Genomic DNA, 25,544 nt, shown 5'->3' on the forward strand with positions numbered 1-25,544 from the left:
TAAGATGAGATGAGAATCTCCTCGCGGTGATGCACGCTTCACCTTTGCAAAGCCCAAACAGAAAGTTCCTCCAAAACCAACACCAGGTCCAAGACGCAAGACACCATGGAGAGCAGCTAAGGGAGGCGTCAATCATGAGTTTAGAGTTTGTTGAAAATATTTATGTATGCTTATAATTAGTCCTTGTGAGACGAAGATGTTTATGTCCAATCAAGGTCTTCCTTCCTAGCCTATGTAATGAGATGTGAAAAAACTGTGTGGTCTCTGAGTCATGTAATAATTTTAGATGGCATCCCAGGTGTATGCACCGTGTGTGTGCACTTCTTGCTTGATTGAATTAAAAAGTTCAATTAGTCTCTCTTCTTGCCCGCCATGGAATTCCATGCGTGGTGAATTACTCTCACCGTAGGCCATTTCGCCGTGGGGATCATTTTGCTTGCTGAATCAATTTTTTTTTTTGAGCTTATGCTGAATCAAATTCTTGACACTTTTGCTTTTTGCTTGCTGACAGCAAAGGCTCCCCTCTGAAGTTCTCACGACAACACGTTGGGCCAAAACGAAAAGCCCACACTTGCAGCTCCACAAAGCCCAATTGGGCCGAAACCACCTCCGCGGCAAGTTATTAATCCCCTACGCGTCCCCGAAACATTCCCCATTTCCTCTCCTTCCCTCTTCTCCCGCTCCCCATTGTTCCCCAACCTCCCCCCCGCCCGCGCCCGGAGAACGAGACCGCGCCGCCGCCCGCCGTCACCCATGGAGTCCTCCTCGGACAACATCGAGGTCCCCCAGGAAGAGCGCCAGGACACGCCGCCGCTGCCGAATCCTAGCGAGGAGGAGAAGGCAGAGGTGGAGGAGGAGGGGGAAGGGGAGAAAACCCTAGAGCGGGCGGAGGAGCTGTTCGCCAAGGGGTCCAAGGCCATCGAGGAGGGGGACTTCGTCGAGGCCGTCGACTGCCTCAGCCGCGCCCTCGAGATCAGGTTAGGGTTCCTCCTCCCCTCCCTCCCACCCGCCGTCCGACTCACGGACCGGACGATGCACGCATACGGGTAGATCGTGTGGAGAATGTTCCGTTTGTGATGTTATTCTTCTAGATTAGTTTACTTACTGGTAGATCCTTCGAGCCTTTGGTTTGTTTGTGTGGTTTGGTGGGGGTGGGTTTAGTAGGGTTTAAGGGGGTTATGCTGCAAGGTGGCTTACTGACAGTGGTGTTTAGGAATTAGGATGCGGGGGGATTAGTCAGTGTAGTTAGCTGACTGTTAAATTGTGGTGTTTAGGAAGCGAGGGATTAGTTGCCGTGCAATTAGACTATTGTTATAGGGATACTTTGGATTGGGCCTCTCTCTGTGATGTGTCATGTGTGGGTTGTAATGTGTAGGAATTAACGGGGTGCTCTACCCCCTATTCCTCTGTGCTTTTCTGTGGTGCTGATCACAATTTGCATACTGACGGTAGGGAGTAAGGACCTTCTTATACTGTTTATACAGATAAGATTCATAGATTTAAACTAGTTTGTAGATAGAGTCGAGATTAAACTACCAACAACAATATAGTTCATCTGTCTAAAGGATTCTGACTGTGTAGGTCCCTGGTACACGTACCTGTGAGTAATGTGCCATGATCATGTTTAAGTTCCACTAATCACGTACGTTGACATTAGGGCTGTAACCTAATATATGACCTAGCTCCTTCCAATTATCAATTTACCCGGGTAGTCTTTCCAATATTCATACAAGGCATATTGTATTCCATTGATAATCAACCGGCTTCCTTAAAACACAATATTGCATTTAAGTATTTTCCAGCAAGCATATATTCCACACACCATATAATCATGAGCATGATTCCATAATGAGGTAACTGAATATTAATAGTTCCAATCAAAGAATAAAGTTGCAGGACACATAGATCTGACATGATAAGCATCTAACCAAAGTGCAATGACTCCAGAGATGGGCTTTATCGTAGTTTAGAAATATGTATACGCATCTCCAGTGACAACTATTGCCTGTATATTTACTCTGAAAAGCACTATTCAGTGGCTGTAAAAGGGAATCAACATTGAACATAGTTAGTGCCTTGCAATAAGATGCACCTATTGGAAAGTGAGTAGCTATGGTTTCTAGTTCCGACTTGTACTTGCAGTATTTTGGACGACTTAGAGAGTTGCTGCTGCTGGTTTGTCCTGTTAGCTTGTTTTGCTCTGGTTCGAGCTAGGGGGTTTGAGGGCCCTTCAGCAGTTCAGCGCGAGGTTTTGTTGCCACTGGTGCTTGTTATCTGTAGTATGATCATCAAAATCAGAGTGCAATTACTTGGACGAATAGGTTTTATCCTATTTTAGAAATGTGTCTATGCCTCTCCAGTACTCATAGTCATTGGTAGTGATAGACGTTTCACTGCTATGTACTTTGTTTATATGGTACTTCAGAATTGTGCTTCCTAAATCATAATCTGTGCAAGTGCTAGTCAGTTATTGTAAAAGGCAATCAACAGTGAGCATATTCAACACCTTATTTCGTCAAAATGGTTGATGGAACCATTATGCTGGTCAATTATAATTGTTCTGTTCTGTCTCAGATTATGTACCTTTGTTGTTCTGTTATAACCAATTTACACCTTTGTTGTTATGTTATAATCACCTTTGTTGTCACCCAGGGTTGAACGTTTTGGAGAACTTGCTCCAGAGTGTGCTAGCACGTATTACAAATATGGATGTGCGTTGCTATACAAATCACAGGAGGAGACTGATCCTTTGGGTAATGTCCCCAAGAGTGCACCAAATGAAGACTCAGCGAAGAGTACAACCAATGAAGGTAGTGGAAATTCAAAGGCATCCAGTAGCAACATCAAAGATGCTCCATCTTCGGACAAAGATGGTCTGGAAGAAGGTACGTTGCCCTTTATCCCATATAGTCATTTCAGTTATATGCTGGAAGATATTAATGCATATATATAATTTTATGTAGGACATAATGTTATGCTAATATGATTTAATACGTTCTATGTTCCTTTGTCCTTACCTGCTCAAGCGTATACATAATAAACTTCTAGCCCATATGTGCTGCGGCATTTGCAAGTAATGGCTCGAACTTGGAAGTGTTCAAAATTATTTCTTAAGTTCTCACCATCCTTCTGCAGGAGAACATTTCATCAAAGTGGTTTTGTTAATTATTTGCATGGCGAGCAACAGTTTTATGCTAGAGATAGAGTATGCTTCAATTGATCAAACAAAAGCTTGTTTATGGTTATGGATTGACCGTATATTGAGGGGTTGTCTGCTACTCTTTCTCAGCTATTTGCCTTCTGGGCCTATATATTTATTTCTGCCATTCTTGCTTGTACCCATGGAATAGCAATGCCAGGCATAACAGATATTAATGGAAGCACTTCATTTTGCTTTGCAGTTGGCTGTCTAGCGAGCATACATGCATGGCCTTAGTTTTACAACATACAAGTTCCTTTATTTTTTTGCAGCTATGTGTTACATAGGTTTTGCAATGATGTGAGTAATGATCGTTTCACTTTTCCACCAGAACTCTAATTATTTTCTTTTAAGTGCAGCAATATATTGATAAACAACAATAATCGCATTATAGTGATTAGTTTTGATCATTTACTTAGTTAATGCACCTCATTGCTTTCTTTTGCTGCTTGCTGTTTTTCTTTTCATGAGTATTCGATGCTACCAGATCATTGATGGCCATGTAATCATGTTCGATGTTTTTATCTTCCTGCTGTGATAAATACTGATATAGTAATTAATTAGGTCAAAACTCAAATGAGAAAGATGAGGAGGATGCAGATGGTGGCAGTGACAAGGATGGTGATGAAATGGGGGGAGATGAAGAAGATTCTGATTTGGATCTAGCCTGGAAAATGTTGGATATTGCAAGAGCAATAGTGGAGAAGACCCCTGATAACACGATGGAGAAAGTAAACATCTTTTCTGCTCTAGCTGAAGTCTCCATGGAAAGAGGTATTCTCAGTCATCTTAGTTACTTCTGCATTTAATGTATGCTCTGCATACTCATGACCCTAAATTTGTTTGCAGAGGACATAGACAACTCACTTGGCGACTACTCTAGAGCTTTGGCCATCTTAGAGCACTTGGTTGAGCCTGATCATCGTCGGATTGTTGAACTGTATCCTCCTTGTGGTAATAATAGTAATAAGTTTCTGCCATATACAGTACTCCCTCCGTCCAACAAAAGATGTATCAAAATTGTCAAAATTTGGATGAATCTAGACATGATTTAGTATATAGATGCATTCAAATTTAGTCAAAGTTGAGACATCCTTTGTTGGGCGGAGGGAGTAGTATTAATCAGCATATTTGCAACCTGAGTGATGTATTGCTTGCGTCCTTTTGGGGGTTGTACCTGTCTGGTTTTAGTGGTGTCTTTTTTGAATTTGAAGTTTTATGAGGCTAAATGTATCCTTCCATATATTTTTCATGATGTCTTTTTTTTTTACTTAACACAAATCTTTCACGGTACCTTCACTTATGCAAATACACATGCTAGTGTAATATGGGTATGAACTGTGACTACCAGAGGAAAATATCAGTTATATAGGGCCGGTATATTGTAGACTTCTGTTCTTATTTTTCTTAATTTCCTTAATTTAATCCTAGAAACTTCCGTATCTCTTTGGTCTATGAGTTGGCATCCAAGATTGGAGATGCCATCCCATATTGTGCAAAGGCTGTTTCATTATGCAAGTCACGTTTGCAGAACCTGAAAAATGCAAAGGAAGCTTTGTTGGCTGATAAAGGAGAGAGTACATCTGCTGTTGACGGCGGCCCTAAAAAATCTTCTGTAGAAAATGAGATGGAGTTGGTTATTGCCATATTGCCTGACCTCGAGAAGAAGGTAAACAAAGTAGATTTTTTTTCTTGTTAGGTTTTCCCCATGAACCTTTTCTTGATATTTCTTTGGTATAATAAGTTATAAAATATCTGAACTGTTTTCATTCAGCTTGAAGACCTGGAGCTAGCAATGGCAACCCCAAGCTCTGAAATAGAGGAGATTATGAAGAGTATTGCCTCAACGGCAGGTCTCATGCAGAATGCTGGAAAGGCCATGCCAAGAGCTTCATCCTTGTCTTCTTCACAAATGGCTGGATTTAACAATGGCTTTGATTCCCCATCCATGTCTACAGCAGCAACATCTGGAAGCACCGGAAGTACTGTCACTGACCTTGGGGTTGTAGGAAGAGGCGTCAAGCGAGCTAATATCCAGCCCATCTCTGTTGAACCTTCTCCAAAGAGACTTGCGGCAGATGATCCGCCGTCTGTGAAAGGTGACAGTGGCAACAACTCAGTCGTTCACCCTGCAGCAGAAGACGGCGAGGGTTCCGTGTCAAAGTAAGAGTACGTTGTCGTTAGCCCTACCTCCTGTTAGTAACTCGCCGGAGCCTGTAAGCTACATATTTGGCACTGTTTAGCTTAATGTGCACTTGAACTGGTGGTACATTTGCCAAGCGTGACAGTTCCTGGTAGCTGATGCGCATAATCTGATGTGTGTGCCTCTTCATATGCATTTTCATCTTTGATGATCCATCCATGCCATACTGTGTTCAGTTCGTCTCCTGTGCTGCAGCTGAGCATTCTTCACAATTTTACTGTTATTATTACTGCGATAAGTTATTCTGTGTTCAATGTGTTTGTTTTGAAAGGCTCACATTTTGCATCCAGGCATCCAGCTCTCCACTGCTTCATATGTTTTCTTTGACATCTTGATGATATGCCGCAAGAAATTACCTTGCCATCACCTCACCTATTTTCAGTCGTAGCCCAGGCCGACTCCCCATTTCTGTTTTTTTTTTCTCTCCTGTTCTTCCCGTGCAATAACAGGGAAAAAAAAAGGGTCGATTGAGTGGCCGCAAAAGATGGCCGATGCTGAAAGAAATTACATTTGGGATTGTTTGGAAAGAGAGGAGTCGTCGTGTTTTTTCAAGGAATTAGACTAACTGATAGCCAATAGGACCGTGGTGATGTCTGCTGGTCCAATAGGAGAAAATAAAATTGCCAGAACTTTTTTGCTTGATGTGGTAAATTTGGGCCCGTTGGTCAGAATTCAGAAATGGTAAAACCGTCAGAAAATTATAAATCATCAATATATCAGAAAAACGGATGTGTAGCATGGGACACGTGGTCAAATTCCCACCGCTACTCCCCCGAACAAATAATAAATAAACTAAGCGGTAGTGCGGTAGGTACAACCACCTTTCCGTTCTAACTACCACCTTTCCGTTCTAAAAGGAAAAATATATTGACTCTTCCTCGTTCGTCGTTCCTCATCAAGAACCAAATCCCTAAAAACAACACCTCGCTTCCATTCCACCGACTTCGAGCATCAGCCATGTCGCTGTCGCCGGCAAACCTTTTCAACGATCTCATCGTCCAGATCCTCGTCCGACTTCCGCCCGACGAGCCGGAGTGCCTCGTCCGTGCTTCCCTCGTCTGCAAGCACTGGTATTCTCTCATCACCGGCCACACCTTCATTCGCCGCTACCGGGAATTCCACCGACTGCCCCCGTTGCTAGGATTCCTCCGTGGCGAGGTTGATGAGTTTACTTCCCACTTCGTCCCCACCACGGCGTTCCGCCCTCCAGAATCTTGTCTCCTCAACTGTCACACGCTTGACTGTCGCCACGGCCGTGTGCTACTTCGTGACACTGACTCAGTGGATCTTCTGCTTTGGAATCCCATGACAGGCGAGAAGATGCACTTGCGTGAACCTAAAGTCGCAGATTGCTACTTTAGGGCGGCGGTACTCTGTGCCACGGCGGGCTGCGATCACCTCGGCTGTCGTGAAGGGCCATTCCTCGTGGCCTTTGTAGGTATCGGCACTGATGAGGTCGCATACGCCTGCCTCTACTCATCAGTGACTGATAAGTGGAGCGATGTGACTAAACTGCAGCTTGACTATTCATTCACCATACTGCCCATGGCCCCTGTCCTTGTGGGAGACGCGCTCCACTACATGTGCGATTCCGGCATTATCTTTCGCTACGACGTGGGAAGCGAACAGTGCATATCGGTGTTTGACCAACTGAATGATTACTCCGACGAAAATGTGCTCATGCTAACGGAAGATGGAGGCCTTGGGTTAGCCAGCATTGATATGTTGACCCTCTGCCTGTGGTCACTGAAGACCGGTCCCGACGAAGCTAGAAGGTGGGAAAAACTGAGCACTATCAACCTTAAAATGCTCCCCAATCACAACCCGAGTTGTTTGGCACCATCTTTGGTTGGCTTTGTGCAAGGCGTGGACTCCGGAATCATCTTTATGAGCACGCATACTTGCATTCTTATGATCAACCTCAAATCGGAGCGGGTGTCAAAGGTGTGCGAGATGGACGACGACTTCGAAGATATCTTTCCTTACTTCAGCTTTTGCACTCCAGGTACTACCCTCAAACCTACCAGCTTCTACCTGTTTAAGATCTGTGAATATTCAGTCAATGTAAATGATATATAGGACCAAGTTTGGTGACATGTGTATCGTAAACTTAAAATTTATATAAGCATTTTGAATTGGTATCATGCCTTAACCATGCTATCTTCTATTCAGATGTTTCAAAGATAATGTATTACTTCAGAGTTGAGAACTATATTGTGCTAGTATGAGAACAATAGTGTTAGAAAAATGTATTTCAGTTTCCTGGCCAACAATTTGGTGCGCAAGGGACATTTGTATTATATGGAAATGGTTATACGAGGTACAAAATAAAGAGGGTGTCTATGGCTGAGTTTGTTGAGGGGCAAATGCTTTGAGAGTCGTGTGTTGTTGTTGACTTAGAGTAAACCATGGGATGACTAGGTTTAATCGAGGTTTAACAAATCCTACGCCCTTTATGGAAGAAAAATGAAGCAGGGAGAATATGAATTTTTGAATCGATGACTGGCTGTTGTTTCAGCAATTCTCTGGGCTTTTTTACAACCTTTCATCTTGCTTAAGAAAACCTAAGCTTAGCAAAACTGTGATTGTGACGCTGGTTCTTTTTCAAAGTGCTGGGACGTATTAGTTTCAAAAGGGCATTTGTCAAAAAGTATCTGATTGCTAGGTATTTGTTGCGTTATAACATTATCATACAATTAGTTGATGTTATATACTAGCATTATTGTATTTCGATCTATGTTATCCATGGTGGCTCCCTCAAGAGAGAACTCAGTGGAATAGGAATCTTCTAAGATCATGCTTGCTATGTTCTTAAAAATAAGTAACAAGAACCTATTTTTTGCTCTCTATAAAACCCTGTTCTTTAAGAAAAACTGAACTGAATTTATCACACTCAATGCGTCTAGATAGCAATACATTCCTCATTAAGAGGAATCTAACATTCGTGAACAGGGCACTGGCCCAGGATAAAAACATTGTAGTCGGAATTAACCTCACGTCTATTTCATGGGTAGAATAATTATTGTCATTGTTGTTTCTATCTTAATACAATGCCCCGGGGGTTATCTCCCCCGTTTAGTTGATTTTAAGAGTTCAGTGCGAAGCTGAATGTCAGGCCACAAGTTCCATCAGTCATGAGTGGCTCAGTCAGATCTCAGTCTTGGGTGAAAACATCTGAATTCTGAAGGGGTTTCTTGTTCCTTTGACTGATAAGCAGATTGTTAACTGAATGATCCATTTGTGCTCTCTCCTTCTCTTATGAAAAATTGTGCACTCCATGAATCTTAAACACGCATACTCTAGTCTATTTGATCGCTATAGCTTGCAGTTAGCTGTTAATCTGAGTTTTGGCGATGCATAGATAACATTGCTGACTTATGTCCTTCCTGGTCCTTGGTTGTGAATATTGTGCTGTGCCATCGGCCCAAAACCTCGAATTTTGTTTCTGATGCTTTCTGTTAAATTATATAATTTGTGAGTTGCAGATTTTTTACTGCACCTAATACTCCACCTAAACTAAACGAGTATTAGGAGCAGCTTTGTATTTTATCTCACATTAAACCTTCTGAGTTGAGAATTAACATAAATCTTGTTAGTGCAAATGCTGGGATCTATCTGACATGTTTGAGATTTACTCCCTGTGCATTTCCAGGTCGGGTAATTGAGGAGCTGCCTGAAGAGAGTACCTGACATCTTGGGCAAAAATATTCACCTTCTTGGGTCTGTGTTGTTGTTAGCTATATATACTTATATAAGAACTACAAGAACCCCGGCGTGTATTATGTACTCCTTAGTTTGCTTCGTGGAATAATGCCGTTCTGTTGGCGTCCAGCTGGTGCAGGACTTGGGTTTCTACTACAGTAGTTAGTCATACAGAAGCACCAGTGCGAATATGAAATGGGGGCAAGGCAAATGTCTGTCTTAGCTACAGTGCCTTGTTGCGGAGACTAGTACTTAATCTGTCATCTTGTGTTTCTATGTGAAGTTTTAATCATAATCAGGACGGATCAGGTCTTATTTTACTTAACTGGATGTCTAATCTCTAATGTGCAAATGACATCTCCAGCAACTCTGAGGCCTTGTTGGGTTCAAGGGGGGCTGGTCGTGATTAGAGGGGACTCCATCCTTAGCTCCTCGATAGGAATGGAATTCCAAGGGATTTACGAAACAGCCAAAGGCAACAACGCGATCTCCATATTACCAAAATGAATATTTCAAGAGTTGTTAATGTTCAAAGTTTTAAAAGTCTGACTAGAATCTTGACCAGAACATGAAGAATTAGAGGCAGTAATAACATTTTGAACTTACTTAGCAATACATTCGACATCTGAGGGAAAAAAAAAATCACCTTCGGGACACGGACGAATGGATCCCGTGTCTCAGGTCGGACGATATCAAAAACCCATCCGATCTTTCATTTTTGGCCCAGGAACAACTGATTTGGTCCAGTATTGTGTACGTAGTGTTTTATACTGTTGTGAACAAAATTGTGAAATGCTGTAAAATTTTTTTGTGAAATAATTCCTTACTCTACAAAGCCAGGGAATGCATCTCCCTGAGCCAAATATTTCCTTGCATACAACGCGACCAACAAAGAAGAGCCAAATATTTCCCTTGCACACAAGGCGACCAACAAAAATGGGGCACATTCCAGACTATGATTTGAGAAGCTGAAATTAAAATTAGCAGGGAACTATGTCACGCTCTAACAACAACAAAGACAAGGTGTTTGTGCTGCATAGAACTTCAGAGCCTTTCATTGGTTCTAAAATTCCACTTATTTGTAGCAAACAGAAATGTCAACATGAGCCTCAGCGAGCTCCATCAACGAGACGTGCCATCCCACGACACGGTCGGGACACGAACAGAACGGGATTGTTCCTCGGATGAACCAAGAAAACTAAGTAGATAATACACGCCGGGATTATATTATAGGTAACAACAACACAGAACCGAGACGGTAATTTTTCCCCCCATATGTCTGGTACTCTCTTCAAGCGTCTCCTCAATAGCACGACCTGGAAATGGACCAACTAGATATATGTTAATTCTGAACTCGAAAGGTTTAATGTACAGTAAAATACAAAGCTGCTCCCAATCAATAACCATAAATTTAACTTCACAAGTACTCACAAGGTATTTAATTTAACTGAAAGCATCAGAAATATGGAAACAAAATTACACGTTTTGGGCCAACAGCACGGCATAATATTCGCAACCAACGTCCAGTGAAAGACATAAATCAACGGTGGTATCCATGCATCGCCAAAACTCAGACTAATAGCTAACTACAAGTAATAGCGATCAAATAGACTAGTTTTTTTAGGGAAGCGATCAAATAGACTAGTTAGAGTGCTTGTTTACAGATTCAAGGAGTGCGCCATTTTTCGTAAGAGAAGGAGGGCACAAATGGAGAACGAAAAACCCCTTCATAATTCAGCTATTTTTACTGAAGACAGAGATTTGACCGAGCCAATCATGACTGATGGAACATGTGGCCTGACATTCAGCTTCACACCGAACTCTTAAAATTAACTCAATAGGGGAGATAACCCCTGCAACATTGCATTAAGATAGAAACAACAATGAATAATTATTCTACCCATGAAATATACAGTGAGGTTAGTTCCAACCACAGGGTTTTTATTATGGGCCAGTGCCATGTTCACGGATGCTAAACTCCTCTTACATGAGGACTGTAATGCTATCTAAACGAATTGAGTGTGATAAATTGAGATATGCACAAGAACCTGCAATGCAATTTTTACCGAGCTCTACAGTCACATCAAACTACATTAGATACGACCATCACATCACATGACAACAAAGAGCAAAAAATGCGTTCTTGTCACTGATCAATTTTGAGCTGAAAAGGATACCTCAATGCAAGGAATATCATTAATTCTTTGTGCAACTCACTCTGTTTTCTTTTCTTGGTTTAAATGAATGAGTAATATCATTTACCATTACCAATATAGTTTTCTGTTCCTTACTCCTGTAAAATGCCTAAAGGCTTGGAATTACATGCTGACTGAAAGCTTAGCTCAACTCAAGATGAATAAACGCAATCATCCAGATGGCAAAATTGCAAGGGAACGTGGAACATACCTTTCGAGACATCAGATTTGAAACAACACCCAATCATGATCTTTATTGAGCTTGTTGGGGATCCAATTGTCTTAACCTCCCATTTTCATCAACACAATCAAGACTCACCATATAAGTAGCACGGTTCATAACTCGTATTAAATTGGCGTCCTGTGTAGGATCCAGGTAGATATAGTCCTCCTTGTATATCCCCACCATGTTGTCTTCCAGCTTCCCACGACTAGCAATCCTTTCATTTGTGATTTTGTGTTCTCCACCAGCCATTTTCTCAAAATCATTTGCACCCTCCCAGTAAATCTCGATTGGATGCACAATTCTAATCCCTTTAAATTCACAGTAATAGCAGCGACCTTTCAAAGTAAAAAAGACATAAAAGAGAGATAATTACCTTACATACAAATAGAAGCAAATTATAACAAAAATATTATTTTAAGGAAACATTGACTTCATGGAGATGCATGTCATTTGGAGATAGAACCATACCATGTCTTGACAGATCTGACACAGGGTGGCAAAAGGATTGAAGATTTTTACAATCTTCATCATTGCTAAATTCTGCGAAAAATATCGTAGCACTGTTTCCATTCTTTGGCATTGCCCAAAAGTTAGCATGTGAGTATTGGCTCTTCAAGTGTCGGATTCCTGTTGTCTTGCCAACACTATCATTCACACCACAGATGATACAAAGCTCATAACAACATCCCTACAGCAAGGAATGTCAAATATGAAAAGTCATATAGAATAAACTTATACATGCTACGAGTGCTATTATGTAACAAATTGTGGACAAGCTTAATGCTCACTGACCACAGTTTTCTCATATTTCCGCAATACAGCCTTGACCTTTCCAGAGACAAAACTTTGATGCGTGAGAAAATCTGTCTTGAAATTTGAGAGCCTCTCCAGGGCATTCTTAGATAGCTCATCATCGATTGGCTCCGAAGATTTAGCACCTAGTGGTGACAGCAGCCTAGAGAGACCAAGAACCTTGCTGAATGAAAGTGTCTGAGAATCTTGAAGCAGTGACCTAACAGCGGTCCGCACTGTAGGTAAGAAGTGCACGACAAACTCCAGATATGCTTCAGGTTTAGGGTGATACGACAAATCTGCTGCTGCCTTGTAACCACTCTCATGCCTGCCAGATGTATCATGTCCTCCTTGTGTTGCCATCCTAATTGCTTTGCGGATATTCAGATTACTCTTTAGCAGATAAACCATTGCATCATGGTCAGATACCTCAGGGATGGACACACGCAAGAAGGCGATGAGTCCATTGAGGGACCGGAACTCAACGTGTGATAAGGTTGAGATCACATCCACCTCAAAGTCTTGCAGTGCAGGGAATGCAGTTTGGTACCACATGGTGTTGACGATGATGTTGGAGACAGGACTACTGAAAGGGCCATAGCAGTAACCAGCCTTGAAGAGGCTGCGGTGGTGAGAAATCCGAAATTCTTTGGTTGCTAGCCGGGAAACCGCCTTGAGATACTGCTTGTGGATTCGATCCATGAGAACACTTCGGAGTGAATCCGTAAGTTCACTCGGCACTTTCTGAATGCTTGCATCCGGTTCGTGGTGGTGAAGCCGTAGAACAGCGAGATCAATAGGGTCGTTGTTGGACTTGTTGAGCTTCACCGGCTGCTTCCGGAGCAAGCCTGACAAGAGGCGGCGGCAGCGCTTTGCCGGCGGGGAAATCTCGGTAATCAATTTGACATGAGATGCGCAGGCATAGGACCCAGTGAGGAATTCGTCGATGTTCGGCAGACTCGCCGACAAGGCGGCGCATTTGAGGGCAGTCTTGACGGCAAGTGAGCGGATGCAGAATTTGTCCTTGCGGCGGCGGTCGTAGCAGCGGTCGGCCTCGACGAGGTGGACGGCGACGAGGAGGTCGGCCCGGGACAGGTAGAGGTAGTGCAGGGCGTCCCACGGCGAGAGGTGGCGGAAGTACGAGGTGAGGAAGGTGAGGAGGCCCACGAGCGAACGCTCCGCTATGGTCCGGGATTCCGGCGGGGAGAGGCCGTTGCCGGCGGCGACTATCTTGGAGAGGACCTCCCTCGCTGTTGCCGGCCGCTTCCGCTTCTTGGGCTTGGGGTCGGAGCAGACCACCGTGTTGGTGATGATGTTGGTGACGGGGTCGGCGAAGCCGAAGCTGACGCTGGCGGATAGGAGGCGCGGGCAAAGCGCCGGCGGCAGCGCAGCGAGCGCCTCCTTGTAGTGCCCGTAGATTGCGTCCAAAACCTTGCTCCTCCAAACGTTGGGGCCGCCGCCGGTGGCCATGATTGGGCGTCGATCGAGAAGATCGCCGCCTACGATTGGGAGGGGGAACCCTTTTTTTTTATTTGACGCTTTTACCCTTTTAGATTTTATGGTTCCTCTCTAATAATTTTCCTACTTCTCCTCTAGTGCTGGACGGTAATAAAATCAGGTTCGAACTGTAAAATAATTTAATTTTGTTGCAAATGTTAGTTTGATTGATGGGTAATATTGTAGCAAAATCAGGTTGGAACTATACAATAACTTGCTAATTACTCCTTTCGTTTCATAATTTTTGTCCCAAATTTTCTAAAAAATGGATGTATATATTTCTAAAAAATGTCTAGATACACGTAATATTTCGACAAGAATTATGGAACGGAGAAAGTAGTACGGAGTAAATTAGAATGTTATTACTCCCTCCAATTCTTGATGTTATGGTCAAAGATTCTAGTCAAAATTTGGTAGTATATTGACAACTGTTGACATATTCATTTTGGTAGTATGGAGATCACGTTGTTGCCTTTGGTTGTTTCGTAAATCCCTTCTAACTGAACAAGGCCTCGGAGGGGTCAATTTCGTTCCGGACATTGTTCAAGTCGACAGTCCAGAAGAAAAATGGGGCCCACACTGGACAGAGGGTCAATGTAACAAAAAGAAATACAGCAAAATGAGTTGTGGCCAACGTAAAAGTAAAACCATACCATTTGGAGAGAGGAAAACAGCATACACGAAAACGGAAGGACCGTCTCATCATCGATCTCCATGGGGGAAGAGCGCAAAGAATTGCACATCTGCCATGCAAGAAACACGGGAAGAAAGGATCGAAGAAGAGAATAATTGGGAGGAGGAGGAGATTGGAATGGAGCTGAGATCCGGTGTCCTGCCAGAGGGAATGCACCGCGCCCTGCGCCTCTCTATCCACCGTTAACTAAAATTGGCCGGCCAACAAAAACTTTAGATACAACACACGCGCGCGCGCAGACACGTACGTACGGCGGGTTAATTAAGAAGAAGAGGAGTACAACGATTTCAGAACAGACCAGAAGAACAGAAGGCACGTACAAGCGGACAACATCAGGTCTCTTCGGCGAAAGATCAAATCCTGGATCAACCATGTTCCGTAATTAATTAGATGGCGAGTTCAGTACCACAAAAGAGAGCAGAGAGAGGGAGGGGCCGCGGGGAGGAAATGAGAAGAAGGCATGGGGTTTCTAAAATATTTCCCACTAGAGGGTTATTCGACAGGTGAGCTCAGTCCACGTGGTTGGCCATGTCAATACACTTGATGTGCGCAAACAATATTAGAACCTCGGATGAACAACTTGTGAAACTATTAGGACTCAGATGTGCATGCGTTATGTTTTAGGACTAATTGGCATCTTTATGAAAGAATTAGGACCTACAATGTATTTTACTCCTACAGTTATTACTTCACTGTTATTTCCATTGTAGTCAGCTATATATAAGAGCAACTCTAGCAGATCCCGTAAACATGCGATCCGAACTAGCTTTTCTGTTTTGGGCCGATTTTTGGGCCAGATCAGTTACCGAATACAGCCCGGAAACCGAAAACCTAATTCGGTTTCCCGAATCGGCCCGTTTTCACGCCCTATATGTACCGCTCGGGAGGGGTAGTTCGGATCCAAATCTGAAACGCCGCCACCCCTTCCGCCGTTGCAACCAAACAAATCCACCCCTAGGGTTTGTTCTCCGGCGACAGTGAGCACCGAAGCACCGAGGAATGCAACGGCTCAGCAGCTCCGCCTCGGGGGGTGTCACGGAGGCCGCGGGGGAGGTCGGTCCGGTGCATCCGGAGGTCGTGGAAGCCCCCCGGAGAGCGAGGAAGCTCGTCGGCCGCACGTGCGCTCCGAAGGCACTCGCAACCGGGCGGTCCGATTTCGAAGCAACTGGGCGGTCCTCGACTGCTACCTGTCGGATATCCTCCGGCGGCAAGCAGAGGCCTAGGCCATCCCCGCCGCGCGAGGGAGGCGGAGGTCGGCTCGGAGGCAGAGGGCTCCTCCTCTGCTTCTCGCCGTCGCGCTCAGGAGGAGGCCGAGGCAGAGAGCTCCGCCTCCGCATCCTGGAGGCCGTGGAGGCGCCGTACGAGGAGGCTAGACTCGCGTCGGAGCAGTCGGCGGAAGACGAAGCTGCTAGGAGGGAGGCGGAGTATGAGGAAGACCTCGTCGAGGCAATCCATCGCTCCCGGAACGACCGGTAATTCCTCCGGCGGCAAGACGCGTCGGCGTCGGCGCCGACGACTGAGTTTAAATATATGTTTGTTTTAGGTCCTACTGTATGAACTTACTTTTGTTTTTGTGTTGATCGACGAGAATCGATGCGCGAATGTTTGTTTTGAAAAGTTTGGATTTTAGATCGGTCAACATTCTGCTAAACTGGAAAATGAAATTCATTTGACGAGTTCGGATCGGTCGGGTTCGGTAACCAGTAGAGTTGTTCTAAGCCCAACTATGTTCGAGAGTATAGTATCAATGAAGAAAACCCAGTTATCTACCATTTCTTATCTAGGTAGATCTCGTACTGTAGAAATTTCTCCACTCGTGGAGTGTGCCGCACATCGGGAGTCAAATTCGTGGTCAGATCCAGCGCGATCTGACAACAAAGTGGTATCAGAGCCAGGTTCTATGGGCGGAGAATCAGCCTAGGGCCAATCGGGGCAATTGGAGGAGTGCTAGCTTCTCTGTGTGAATTGTGAATTCGTGTATCCGGAACTCACTCTGATTACTGTGTACAGTGAGTAGCTGGAGATGTCATTTGCACCAGCTGAGGAGACACAACCAAAAGGTTATAACATCAGAGATTAGGCATCCAGTCAAGTAAAATAAGACCTGATCCATCCTGATTAAAACTTCACATAGCAACAACACAAGATGACAGATTAAGTACGGCGACGATCCTCCTACCTTAGTGCATCATGTGAATAGAAGGTAGCATGGTTAAGGCATGATACCAATTCAAAATGCTTATATAAATTTTAAGTCTACGATGACATTTTCGGACTAACAACAATGGAGAGAGCATAATATATGTCTGTAGGCACATGTCACCAAACTTGGTCCTATATATCATTTACATTGACTGAAATATTCACAGATCTTAAACAGATAGATAATGGTAGGTTTGAGGGTAGTACCTGGGGTGCAAAAGCTGAAGTAAGGAAAGATATCTTCGAAGTTTTCGTCTATCTCGCACACCTTTGACACCCGCTCCGATTTGAGGTCGATCATAAGAATGCAAGTATGCGTGCTCATAAAGATGATTCCGGAATCCACGCCTTGCACAGAGCCAATCAAAGATGGTGCCAAGCAACTCGGGTTGTGATTGGGGGGCATTATAAGGTTGATAGTGCTCAATTTTTCCCACCTTATAGCTTCGTCGGGACCGGTCTTCAGTGACCACAGGCAGAGGGTCAACATATCAATGCTGGCTAACCCAAGGCCTCCATCCTGCGTTAGCATGAGCACATTATCGTCGGAGTAATCGTCCAGTTGGTCAAACACCAAAAGGCACCGTTCGCTTCCCACGTCGTAGCGAAGGATAATGCTGGAATCGTACATGTAGTGGAGCGCGTCTCCCACAAGGATGGGGGCCATGGGCAGTGTGGTGAATGAATACTCAAGCTGCAGTTCAGTCACATCGCTCCACTCATCAGCCACTGATGAGTAGAGGCAGGCGTATGCGACCTGATCAGTGTCGATACCTACAAAGGCCACGAGGAATGGCCCTTCATGACAGTCGAGGTGGTCGCAGCCTGCCGTGGCGCATAGTACCGCCGCCGTGAAGTAGCATTCTGCGACTTCAGGTTCACACAAGTGTATCTTCTCGCCTGTCATGGGATCCCAAAGCAGAAGATCCACTGAGCCAGTGTCACGAAGTAGCACACGGCCGTGGCGGCTGTCGAGCGTGAGACTGTTGCTGAGACAAGATTCTGGAGGGCGGAACGCCGTGGTGGGGATGAAGTGGGAAATAAACTCATCAACCTCGCCACGGAGGAATCCTAGCAAAGGGGGCAGTCGGTGGAATTCTCGATAGCGGCGGATGAAGTTGTGGCCGGTGATGAGAGAATACCAGGGCTTGCAGATGAGGGAAGCACGAACGAGGCGCTCTGGCTCGTCGGGCGGAAGTCGGACGAGGATCTGGACGATGAGATCGTCGAAAAGGTTCTTCGGCAGCAGCGACATGGCTGATGCTCACAGTCGGTGGAGTGGAAGTGAGGTGTTGTTTTTAGTGATTTGGTTCTTGATGGGGAACAACGAACGAGGAAGAGCCAATATATTTTTCCTTTTAGAACGGAAAGGTGGTTGTACCTACCGCACTACCGCTTAGTTTATTTATTATTTGTCCGGGGGAGCGCCGGTGGGAATTTGATCACATGCCCCATGCTACACATCCCTTTTTTTTGATAATATTGATGATTTATAATTTTCTGGCGGTTTTACCATTTCTAAATTCTGACCAACGGCCCCAAATATACCACATCAATAAAACTTTTTTGCGCTTGTGGCAATTTTATTTCTCCGATTGGACCAGCAGAGATCACCACGGTCCTATTGGCTACCAGTTAGTCTAATTCCTTGAAAAACACGACGACTCTCTTCTCTTTCCAAATAATCCCAAATGTAATTTCTTTCGGCATCGGCCATTTTTGAGGCCACTCGAGCGACACATTTGTTTTTTGTTTCCCATGTGATTGCACGGGAAGAACAGGAGAGAAAAAAACAGAAATAGGGGGTGGGGGGCGGGGGGGGGGGGTCGGTGACGAAGTTGTGACTTCGGCCATGCCCATGTTGAGGGGCTTTGTGTTTAGGAAGAGCGACATGTGTGTGTGTTGGCGATCCCGTAATAAGGACAGGGGACACAATTTTACTCAGGTTCGGAACCCTCGGAAGGTAATACCCCTACGTACTACTTGTCTGATCTGGTATTGATGGAGAGATTACAAGTTTGCCGTAGAGGCTGCGGTGTGCATATCGGATCTGGCGTGTATGACATATGAGATCTGTCTCGGGGCAGAGAATACATTGTGAGTTGCTCTCCTTGGCTTCCCTTCCTGATCCTTTATATATGCACGAGGACAGGTCGGTTACAAATAGAGAGATGTACTATAATTAAGCTTTCTTATCTTGATTCGCAAGATTAGACATCTGACTCGTAAAATCTTAGTAGGTCTTCAAGTGGACTTCATGTTGGGCCGTGGTGGGTATGCCAAAGATGAGAATCCGGTGGGTCACTCCCACGTTAGTCGGCCTGGGTACGACTGAAAATAGGTGAGGTTACGGCATATCATCAAGATGTGAAAGCAAACATATGAAGCAGTGGAGAGCTGGATGCCCGGATGCAAAATGTGAACTTTTCAAAAAAAAAAAAAACATATTCGCACTGCATGTGACTAAAAGCTACTCATTGTAGTAGAAACCCAAGTCGTGCACCAGCTGACTCGGGAACATGCTAAGGCACACACATGTCGGCGCACGACACGCAGGGACGGAGCAAGAATTCGATTAGGATGAGCGAAATCAGAAATTTCACCTATTTTTAACTGATTTCTATCCCAGCGCCCCTCCTTGTCTCCGTTACCCGACGACACGGTCTGGCCGCCAACAGACCGGCATTATTCCACGAAGCAAACTATTAGAGTTCTTATACTTTTCCCGTCTCATATTAAGTGCCGAAATATTTCATGTATCTAGACATATCTTAAGATATACGTATTCATTGAAATGAATTACTGAAGACGTGTCAGGTTGCTCCCCAATTTACCAAAAGCCACAACAATAAATTTCACACGACTTCATGTTTATCTAAGTCCATGTTTAATGAGCTCCATGCGAAATTGGCTCATTTTAATTAACATCTTGTATTTTAGAATCAGCTAATGAGCCAGGCCAGATCATACTCAATTTCCTTAGGAAATGGGCTCATTTTGATTTTCAACCAGCTAGATTCGAATGTCAACACAACATCGTTGCAGCCCTCTGCACATATTCTTCCTCCAAATGCTCTAAAACAATTTGATTAAGGCGATCAAATTGACTGCCATTGACAACTATCGACAATATAAAAACTGAAGAATAGCACAAACATAAAGATAGTATAACAATATTTTGGTACTATGAGCCTTTCTTGTAGCATTTAATAAGAAGTATACATCATGATTCATTGTGCTAATTTAGAATTCTGAACTCCATCCCCGATCATCTAAATTAGGCACAGAGATTGCTCTGAATATCACGCATTGTTTGTCCCACAAGCGGTACTTAGAATTCATAAAATAATGCTTACCACTTACCAGTTAGCTTGAGATAGCACCTTAGAATCCATTTCCAATGAAATCACAAGCAATATTCCCTGCAGTTTAAGATTTTGTTTCTTATTAGATGCTTTGTCCGCGTGGATCTAAGGCATGAAAATGAAAGCATCTCCTTCACGACAAAAAAAAAAAAGCACTGACATGCGGGCAACCAACAAATTTCCATATCAATATGCTCGAAAATCCATAGAACGTTGCAACTTCTGTCCCTCGCCCCCCAGATCGCACAGCTTGGTCACCTGAATTTCATGTGAGCCAATCACGTAAGGCGCACCAGCCATCGATCAACATCACACATACTCCTCCGTCCTATATCAAGTGACTCAAATTTGTTCAAATATGGATGTATCTATATCCAAAAATCTAGATACATGTAATAAATTGTCACTTAATTTGGGACGGAACAATGATGACTGAATCTGGCTGCACTATGGATGCAAGGAAAGAAAGATGAGTGTCCATCCACGCCTTGCTGCCGGAGGCGGACCAGAGGTACACGCAGGTGCTGAGGTTGAGGTAGAAGTCATCCTGCACCTGAGCTCACAGCACGCGCTTGCGCGCACCAACATCGTCAATCAAGGCCAATCTGTATTCATTGTTTTGAATTTTACCTCCTTCAAATCCTGATTTAGATCTTTTATGTCGATGGTTAACCTGCAAACAACAACAATTAGTTCATATGGGGCTGGTCACCCGATTGATTTTGGTTCCCAACTTTGTACTTAGAGATTTGCCTGTTTGGAGAATTTATTTGGACATCCAAACCAAGTCCGAACTGGATGAAAGTTTGAATTGTGTTATCCACCTACAGCAAAATTAAGTTTCAACTATTTTGAAGCACATTTGAAAATCTTGATGTTATGTGAAATCGAAAATGGTTCATACATTCGAACTACTCTTGGTCATATTTCTTTTTATAGAGAAATAGAGGAAGCCGTACAAGGATTTAGTCAGGCCTATTCATACACTATCTAAACAAGGAAGTTAGATTCGGGGATGCCCCGCCCTTTTCGGGGGGCATTCCGATTTCCTTAGTATCATCATTTTATTTTTGCCGAAGAGAGGTTCTGAAATAGGTAGTTTCTTGTTAGCGGATTTCTCCCTTCAGGTTCTGACTGGTTGGTAAAAGGACTCTAAATCCTTGTTTAGCGCCCTGGACTCGAAATCCAATTTGTGCTAGTGTTCAAAAAGGCCGGGTATTAAATTAAATCCGATTGACTTGAAATTTTTCAGAGCCAGACAAACTTAAATGTCCATCCCTGATTTTCAGTATAAGATAGCCAGATTGAAGTACAAACCGGTCTCTATAGACACTCAGGGTCAAAAGGAATCGTGTGTGATGTCCTGCACTTTTTCAAAGATATGTCCTTGTGCAGTGTTGATGAGCCACTACTTGTGCCCACTTTTGCTCACGTTCTAGTGTTCGCTTGTCTTTTAAACTAGTGGATTCCCCTTGCGTTGCCGCGGGAATCTGCGAGTCTCTCGTAGATGCATATATAGAAGTTAGGAACAAATCTTGAAAGTCACTTGACAATTCAGTCAAACTGATCTGGGTAAACAGTTAAACATTAACACTATGTGGATATAATTCAAAAAACATTCATTAAATTGACAAAATCTTGCCGTTCTCTTTACTGGATAATTGAGGGTCTGAGACACTGTCGATCAGTGGTTAGGCGAGTTTTTGACCTATTATTTACACACCAGCACCACGGATGATGAAAGGAGGGTCTGCCTATAATGAAAATCAATGGCGTCTTGTAGTCCATATACATATGAAATGATATAGAATTGAAAAAAGGATAACAGATGTCGACATTATGATGGAGAGAGGCAGAGAGCACTGCGTGACACCAGGAACCGTAGGTGGTGTGCTAGTTGAGGCAGTACTTTGCAAGGCTTGCTTATTTTCCTTAGCAAATGTTGGGTGCTTAGAACATTTTCAACATTTCGTGTATATTTAATTTGGTTGTCTATATGAAGATACAGACACTAATCTAATTAGATTCTCTATCAACATCTTCAATTTTTCAGCAGTTCTATACACATTTTGTGTATTTCTTTGTCCTATATTTTAATAGTATCTTAGAACTACCAATTCAATTACCATTTTAACAGCTATATTTGCAACGCCTACCATCTACAAATAATCAAAGTTACCTTCAGTGGAGATATGGGAGTATGCAATACTCTCTCTGTTCATAATTCTTGTCGGTTTTTTAGTTCAAATTTATACTATAACAGCGACAAGAATTTAGGAACGGAGCGAGTAGCAAATTTGGTATAGCTTCCAAAATCCAGCAGTGATGCACGGCATAGCGTGAACACACATATGAAAAGGCCTTTTTTCAGAATAAAATAAAATTGAATGCAACAAAACAACAAAATGTAACAGCTTCCCTGCTTGGCTGACTAATCTCCACCAACCACGCGAATGTTGCTCGTCTTCCTCTCGTCTATGGTTGCTTACTGCTCTGCTCGATCACTCCACGCGCAAGCCCCCTGCCCCAGACCTTGCTGCCTCGGCCCGGCCCGTACCCTCCTTCTGTTTCCCATACGACGGGCTCCCTCCCCTCCCAGTGCGGTGGCACCGGATACCAGAGCTGCGGTGGCGCCCCGAGCTGCTCTTCCAGATCGGCAGCGCCTCTCCCTTCCTCCATTGTCCCCATCGGCAGCGCCCCACCCCTCCTCCAACTCCCCCACTACCTCCTCCTCCTCTATCTTCCCCGAGGCAGCGCCCCACCGCTCCTCCAACTCCCCTGCGGCAGCAGTACCTCCCCCTCCTCTATCTTCCCCGCGGCGGCCGGATCCAATCAAGAAAAAAAATAAGTTTTATTTTCTTTATCAATTAAGGCTGCGCAGTTTGGCTTGCCAGCGGGGACGGCACTTGGGGCTGAGCCCGTGGGTGGCGGGGACGGAGCTCGGCCGCGGCTTGTGCAGAGCGCCGTGGCGGCAGCGGCGGCTAGCACATCGCACAAGGAGCATGTCATGCAAGGAGATTGAGCGGCCAGGCTGACGTGGAAAATCAGAAGATGTGATTAAAAGATGGGATGCTGATGTGGATAGGCTGCATGTGCAGCTTGCTAAATTTACTGTACTTATTGGGTTTCAACTTTATAGAGTTTATAGATTTCAGGCAGCGAATAAAATGGTAAAATGCAGACAACAAACAAAATGGAGCCATATATTATAATCCAGATCAGATGAAGGGGCTGTTTTTTTTTGTTAAATCAGCCTAGTCCGGAGCAGATCAGATCGAATGTGTCCAAAGAGACCATCAGTGCTGGCGAACTGAGTCTAGCTCAACTGGTTGGTCCCTTGTGATGGAACCAGCCCACCCGGTTCAAGTCTCAGACTTGGCATGGGTGCTCGCATTTCCTGGATTTATTTCATGCTTTAACTGACGTTGTGTTTTCAGTGGGAGTGACATACCCGTCAACTACGAGGCGCCTGTGGTGACTTCGTCAATCTCAAAATGATCGGCCGGTGGCTCAGTCTCTCAGAGGTGCTCATAAAGGTAGGGTGTGCGTGCGTGCGTTCATAGGGGTGAGTGTACGTGCGTGTGTGTGAGTGCTTGCGTCTGTACTGTGTTTCCTAAAAAGAAATAAGAGACCATCGGTGCTGGCATTGTGTGCTACTAGCCGACCAACATGAATATGTTGTGTTGTCCTTTCGGTCAACTGTGGGCCTGACAGGAATAGGAATCACCGACAGGAATATGTTGTGTTCTCCTGTCAGACAACTATGGTCCTGACAGGAATAGGGATCCCTGACAGGGCTAAAACAGTTTATGGTAGATGACTAAATGAGTAAAGAGTAAAATACACTTTCGGTCCTGATATTATTTACGAGGTGTCAAGTTAGTCATAAAATTACTAAACTGCATATTTATGTCCTATTTTTTTTAGAAGTGTGTCATGACAGGTCCTAAGCTCGTCCAAAAACATTTGACCGGCCTACGTGGTGCGCTAGGCATGACTGAAGCTGTAAAATTAGATTAAATACACCCTAGCACCGCGAATACTGAACGTTCCACCGCCTAGCACCGCCCTCCATCGCTACACGAGCTCATTGCCAGCACTCCTTCGGTTCGCCGCCAAGCACCCCCAACAACTCAGTAGCTGCCCCAAAAACCCAGCAAGCCACCCCAATTCTCTACTCTCCCCAGCCGCAACTCTGGTGACTCGCCGGCAAGAACCGCGGCGATGGGTGAGACAACACAGTATTTCATAACGCCAATTATGACAACAGGCCGCTTAGCCGACGTGTATTCGGTCACGTAGGACGGTCAAACGCTCCTTATCGAGCTTAAGACCTCTCGTAACCCACTTAACAAAAAAATTAGGACCTAAATATGCAGTTTAATAATTTTAGGACTAACTTTGCACCTCGTTAATAATATTAGGACCACGGATGCATTTTTCCTGACATCAGTTATGTCCAACTGGCTCTTTGGCTGACGTGTACTCGGTCCACGCGCCACGTAGGCCGGTCAAACGCTCCTGGACGAGCGTAGGACTTGTCGTGACACACTTAGCAAAAAATTGGGACCTAAATATGCAGTTTAGTAATTTTAGGACTAACTTCACACCTCGTCAATAATATTAGGACCGCGGGTGTATTTTACTCATGAGTAAATGTAGATGCACCCTGTAATATGTCATCCACATACAGTAATGATACAGAGCTCCCACTCACTTTCTTATAAGTACAAGATTCTTCATGAGTTTGGACAAATTCAAACCATTTGATCACCTCATAAAAAAGGAGATTCCAACTCTGAGAGATGCTTGCTCAGCCCATAGATGGAACGCTGAAGTTTGCGTACCTTATTAGCATCCTTAGGATCGACAAAATCTTCGGGTTGCATCATGTACCACTCTTCCTCAATGTGACCATTAAGGAACGCAGTTTTGACATCCATCTGCCAGATTTCGTAATCGAAAAATGCAACAATTGCATCGCTACGGGTGAGAAAGTCTCATCGTACTCAACTCCTTGAATTTGCCGAAAACCTTTTGCGACAAGTCGAGCTTTATAGACGATGACATTACCATCAGTGTCAGTTTTCTTCTTGAAGATCCATTTGTTCTCAAAGGCCTTTCGGTCATTGGGTAAATCTACTGTAGTCCATACTTGTTTTACATGGATCCCATTTCGGATTTCATGGAGTCTAACCATATTTCAGAGTTTGGGCTCATCATCGCTTCCTCGTGATTTAAGGACATCACATCACATGACAACAAGGAGCAAAAAAATGGGTTCTTATTACTTATTTTAAGACTTAAAAGATTCATATGCCACTGATTTTGAGGTGAAAAGGATACCTCAATGCAAGAGCTAATTAGATGAAATCTTGATGCAACCGTCAAAACTGTCAATAAGATCTCTGCTCTTCTGTATATCTTAAATAATAACTTGTTCCATCTTGCACGTTTTCTTGAGCTGCG

General features: G+C 44.1%; 3 protein-coding genes across 3 annotated transcripts; 2 read left to right on the top strand and 1 right to left on the bottom strand.

The window, feature by feature from the left end:
* Positions 1–652: 652 nt before the first annotated feature.
* Positions 653–5,580, top strand: LOC100836800 (protein HGV2). Its single transcript, XM_003557608.4, has 6 exons — positions 653–977; positions 2,653–2,885; positions 3,764–3,973; positions 4,049–4,139; positions 4,631–4,868; positions 4,974–5,580. The coding sequence occupies exons 1-6, from the start codon at positions 754–756 to the stop codon at positions 5,364–5,366; spliced, it is 1,389 nt and encodes a 462-aa protein (XP_003557656.1). The 5' UTR covers positions 653–753; the 3' UTR covers positions 5,367–5,580.
* Positions 5,581–6,359: 779 nt separating this feature from the next.
* LOC100837345 lies at positions 6,360–7,481 on the top strand. Its single transcript, XM_024458714.1, has one exon. It carries the CDS (start codon positions 6,360–6,362, stop codon positions 7,479–7,481), a length of 1,122 nt encoding a protein of 373 aa, XP_024314482.1.
* A 2,653-nt stretch (positions 7,482–10,134) lies between these two features.
* On the bottom strand, positions 10,135–13,800 carry LOC100837644. The gene is made up of 4 exons (XM_010230130.3): positions 12,318–13,800; positions 11,994–12,213; positions 11,511–11,860; positions 10,135–10,420 (listed from the first exon to the last, which is right to left on the bottom strand). The coding sequence occupies exons 1-3, from the start codon at positions 13,785–13,787 to the stop codon at positions 11,553–11,555; spliced, it is 1,998 nt and encodes a 665-aa protein (XP_010228432.2). The 5' UTR covers positions 13,788–13,800; the 3' UTR covers positions 10,135–10,420; positions 11,511–11,552.
* Between the last annotated feature and the right edge of the window lie 11,744 nt (positions 13,801–25,544).

This window comes from Brachypodium distachyon, chromosome 1, assembly GCF_000005505.3.
Source record: "Brachypodium distachyon strain Bd21 chromosome 1, Brachypodium_distachyon_v3.0, whole genome shotgun sequence".
Lineage (NCBI taxonomy): Eukaryota > Viridiplantae > Streptophyta > Magnoliopsida > Poales > Poaceae > Brachypodium > Brachypodium distachyon.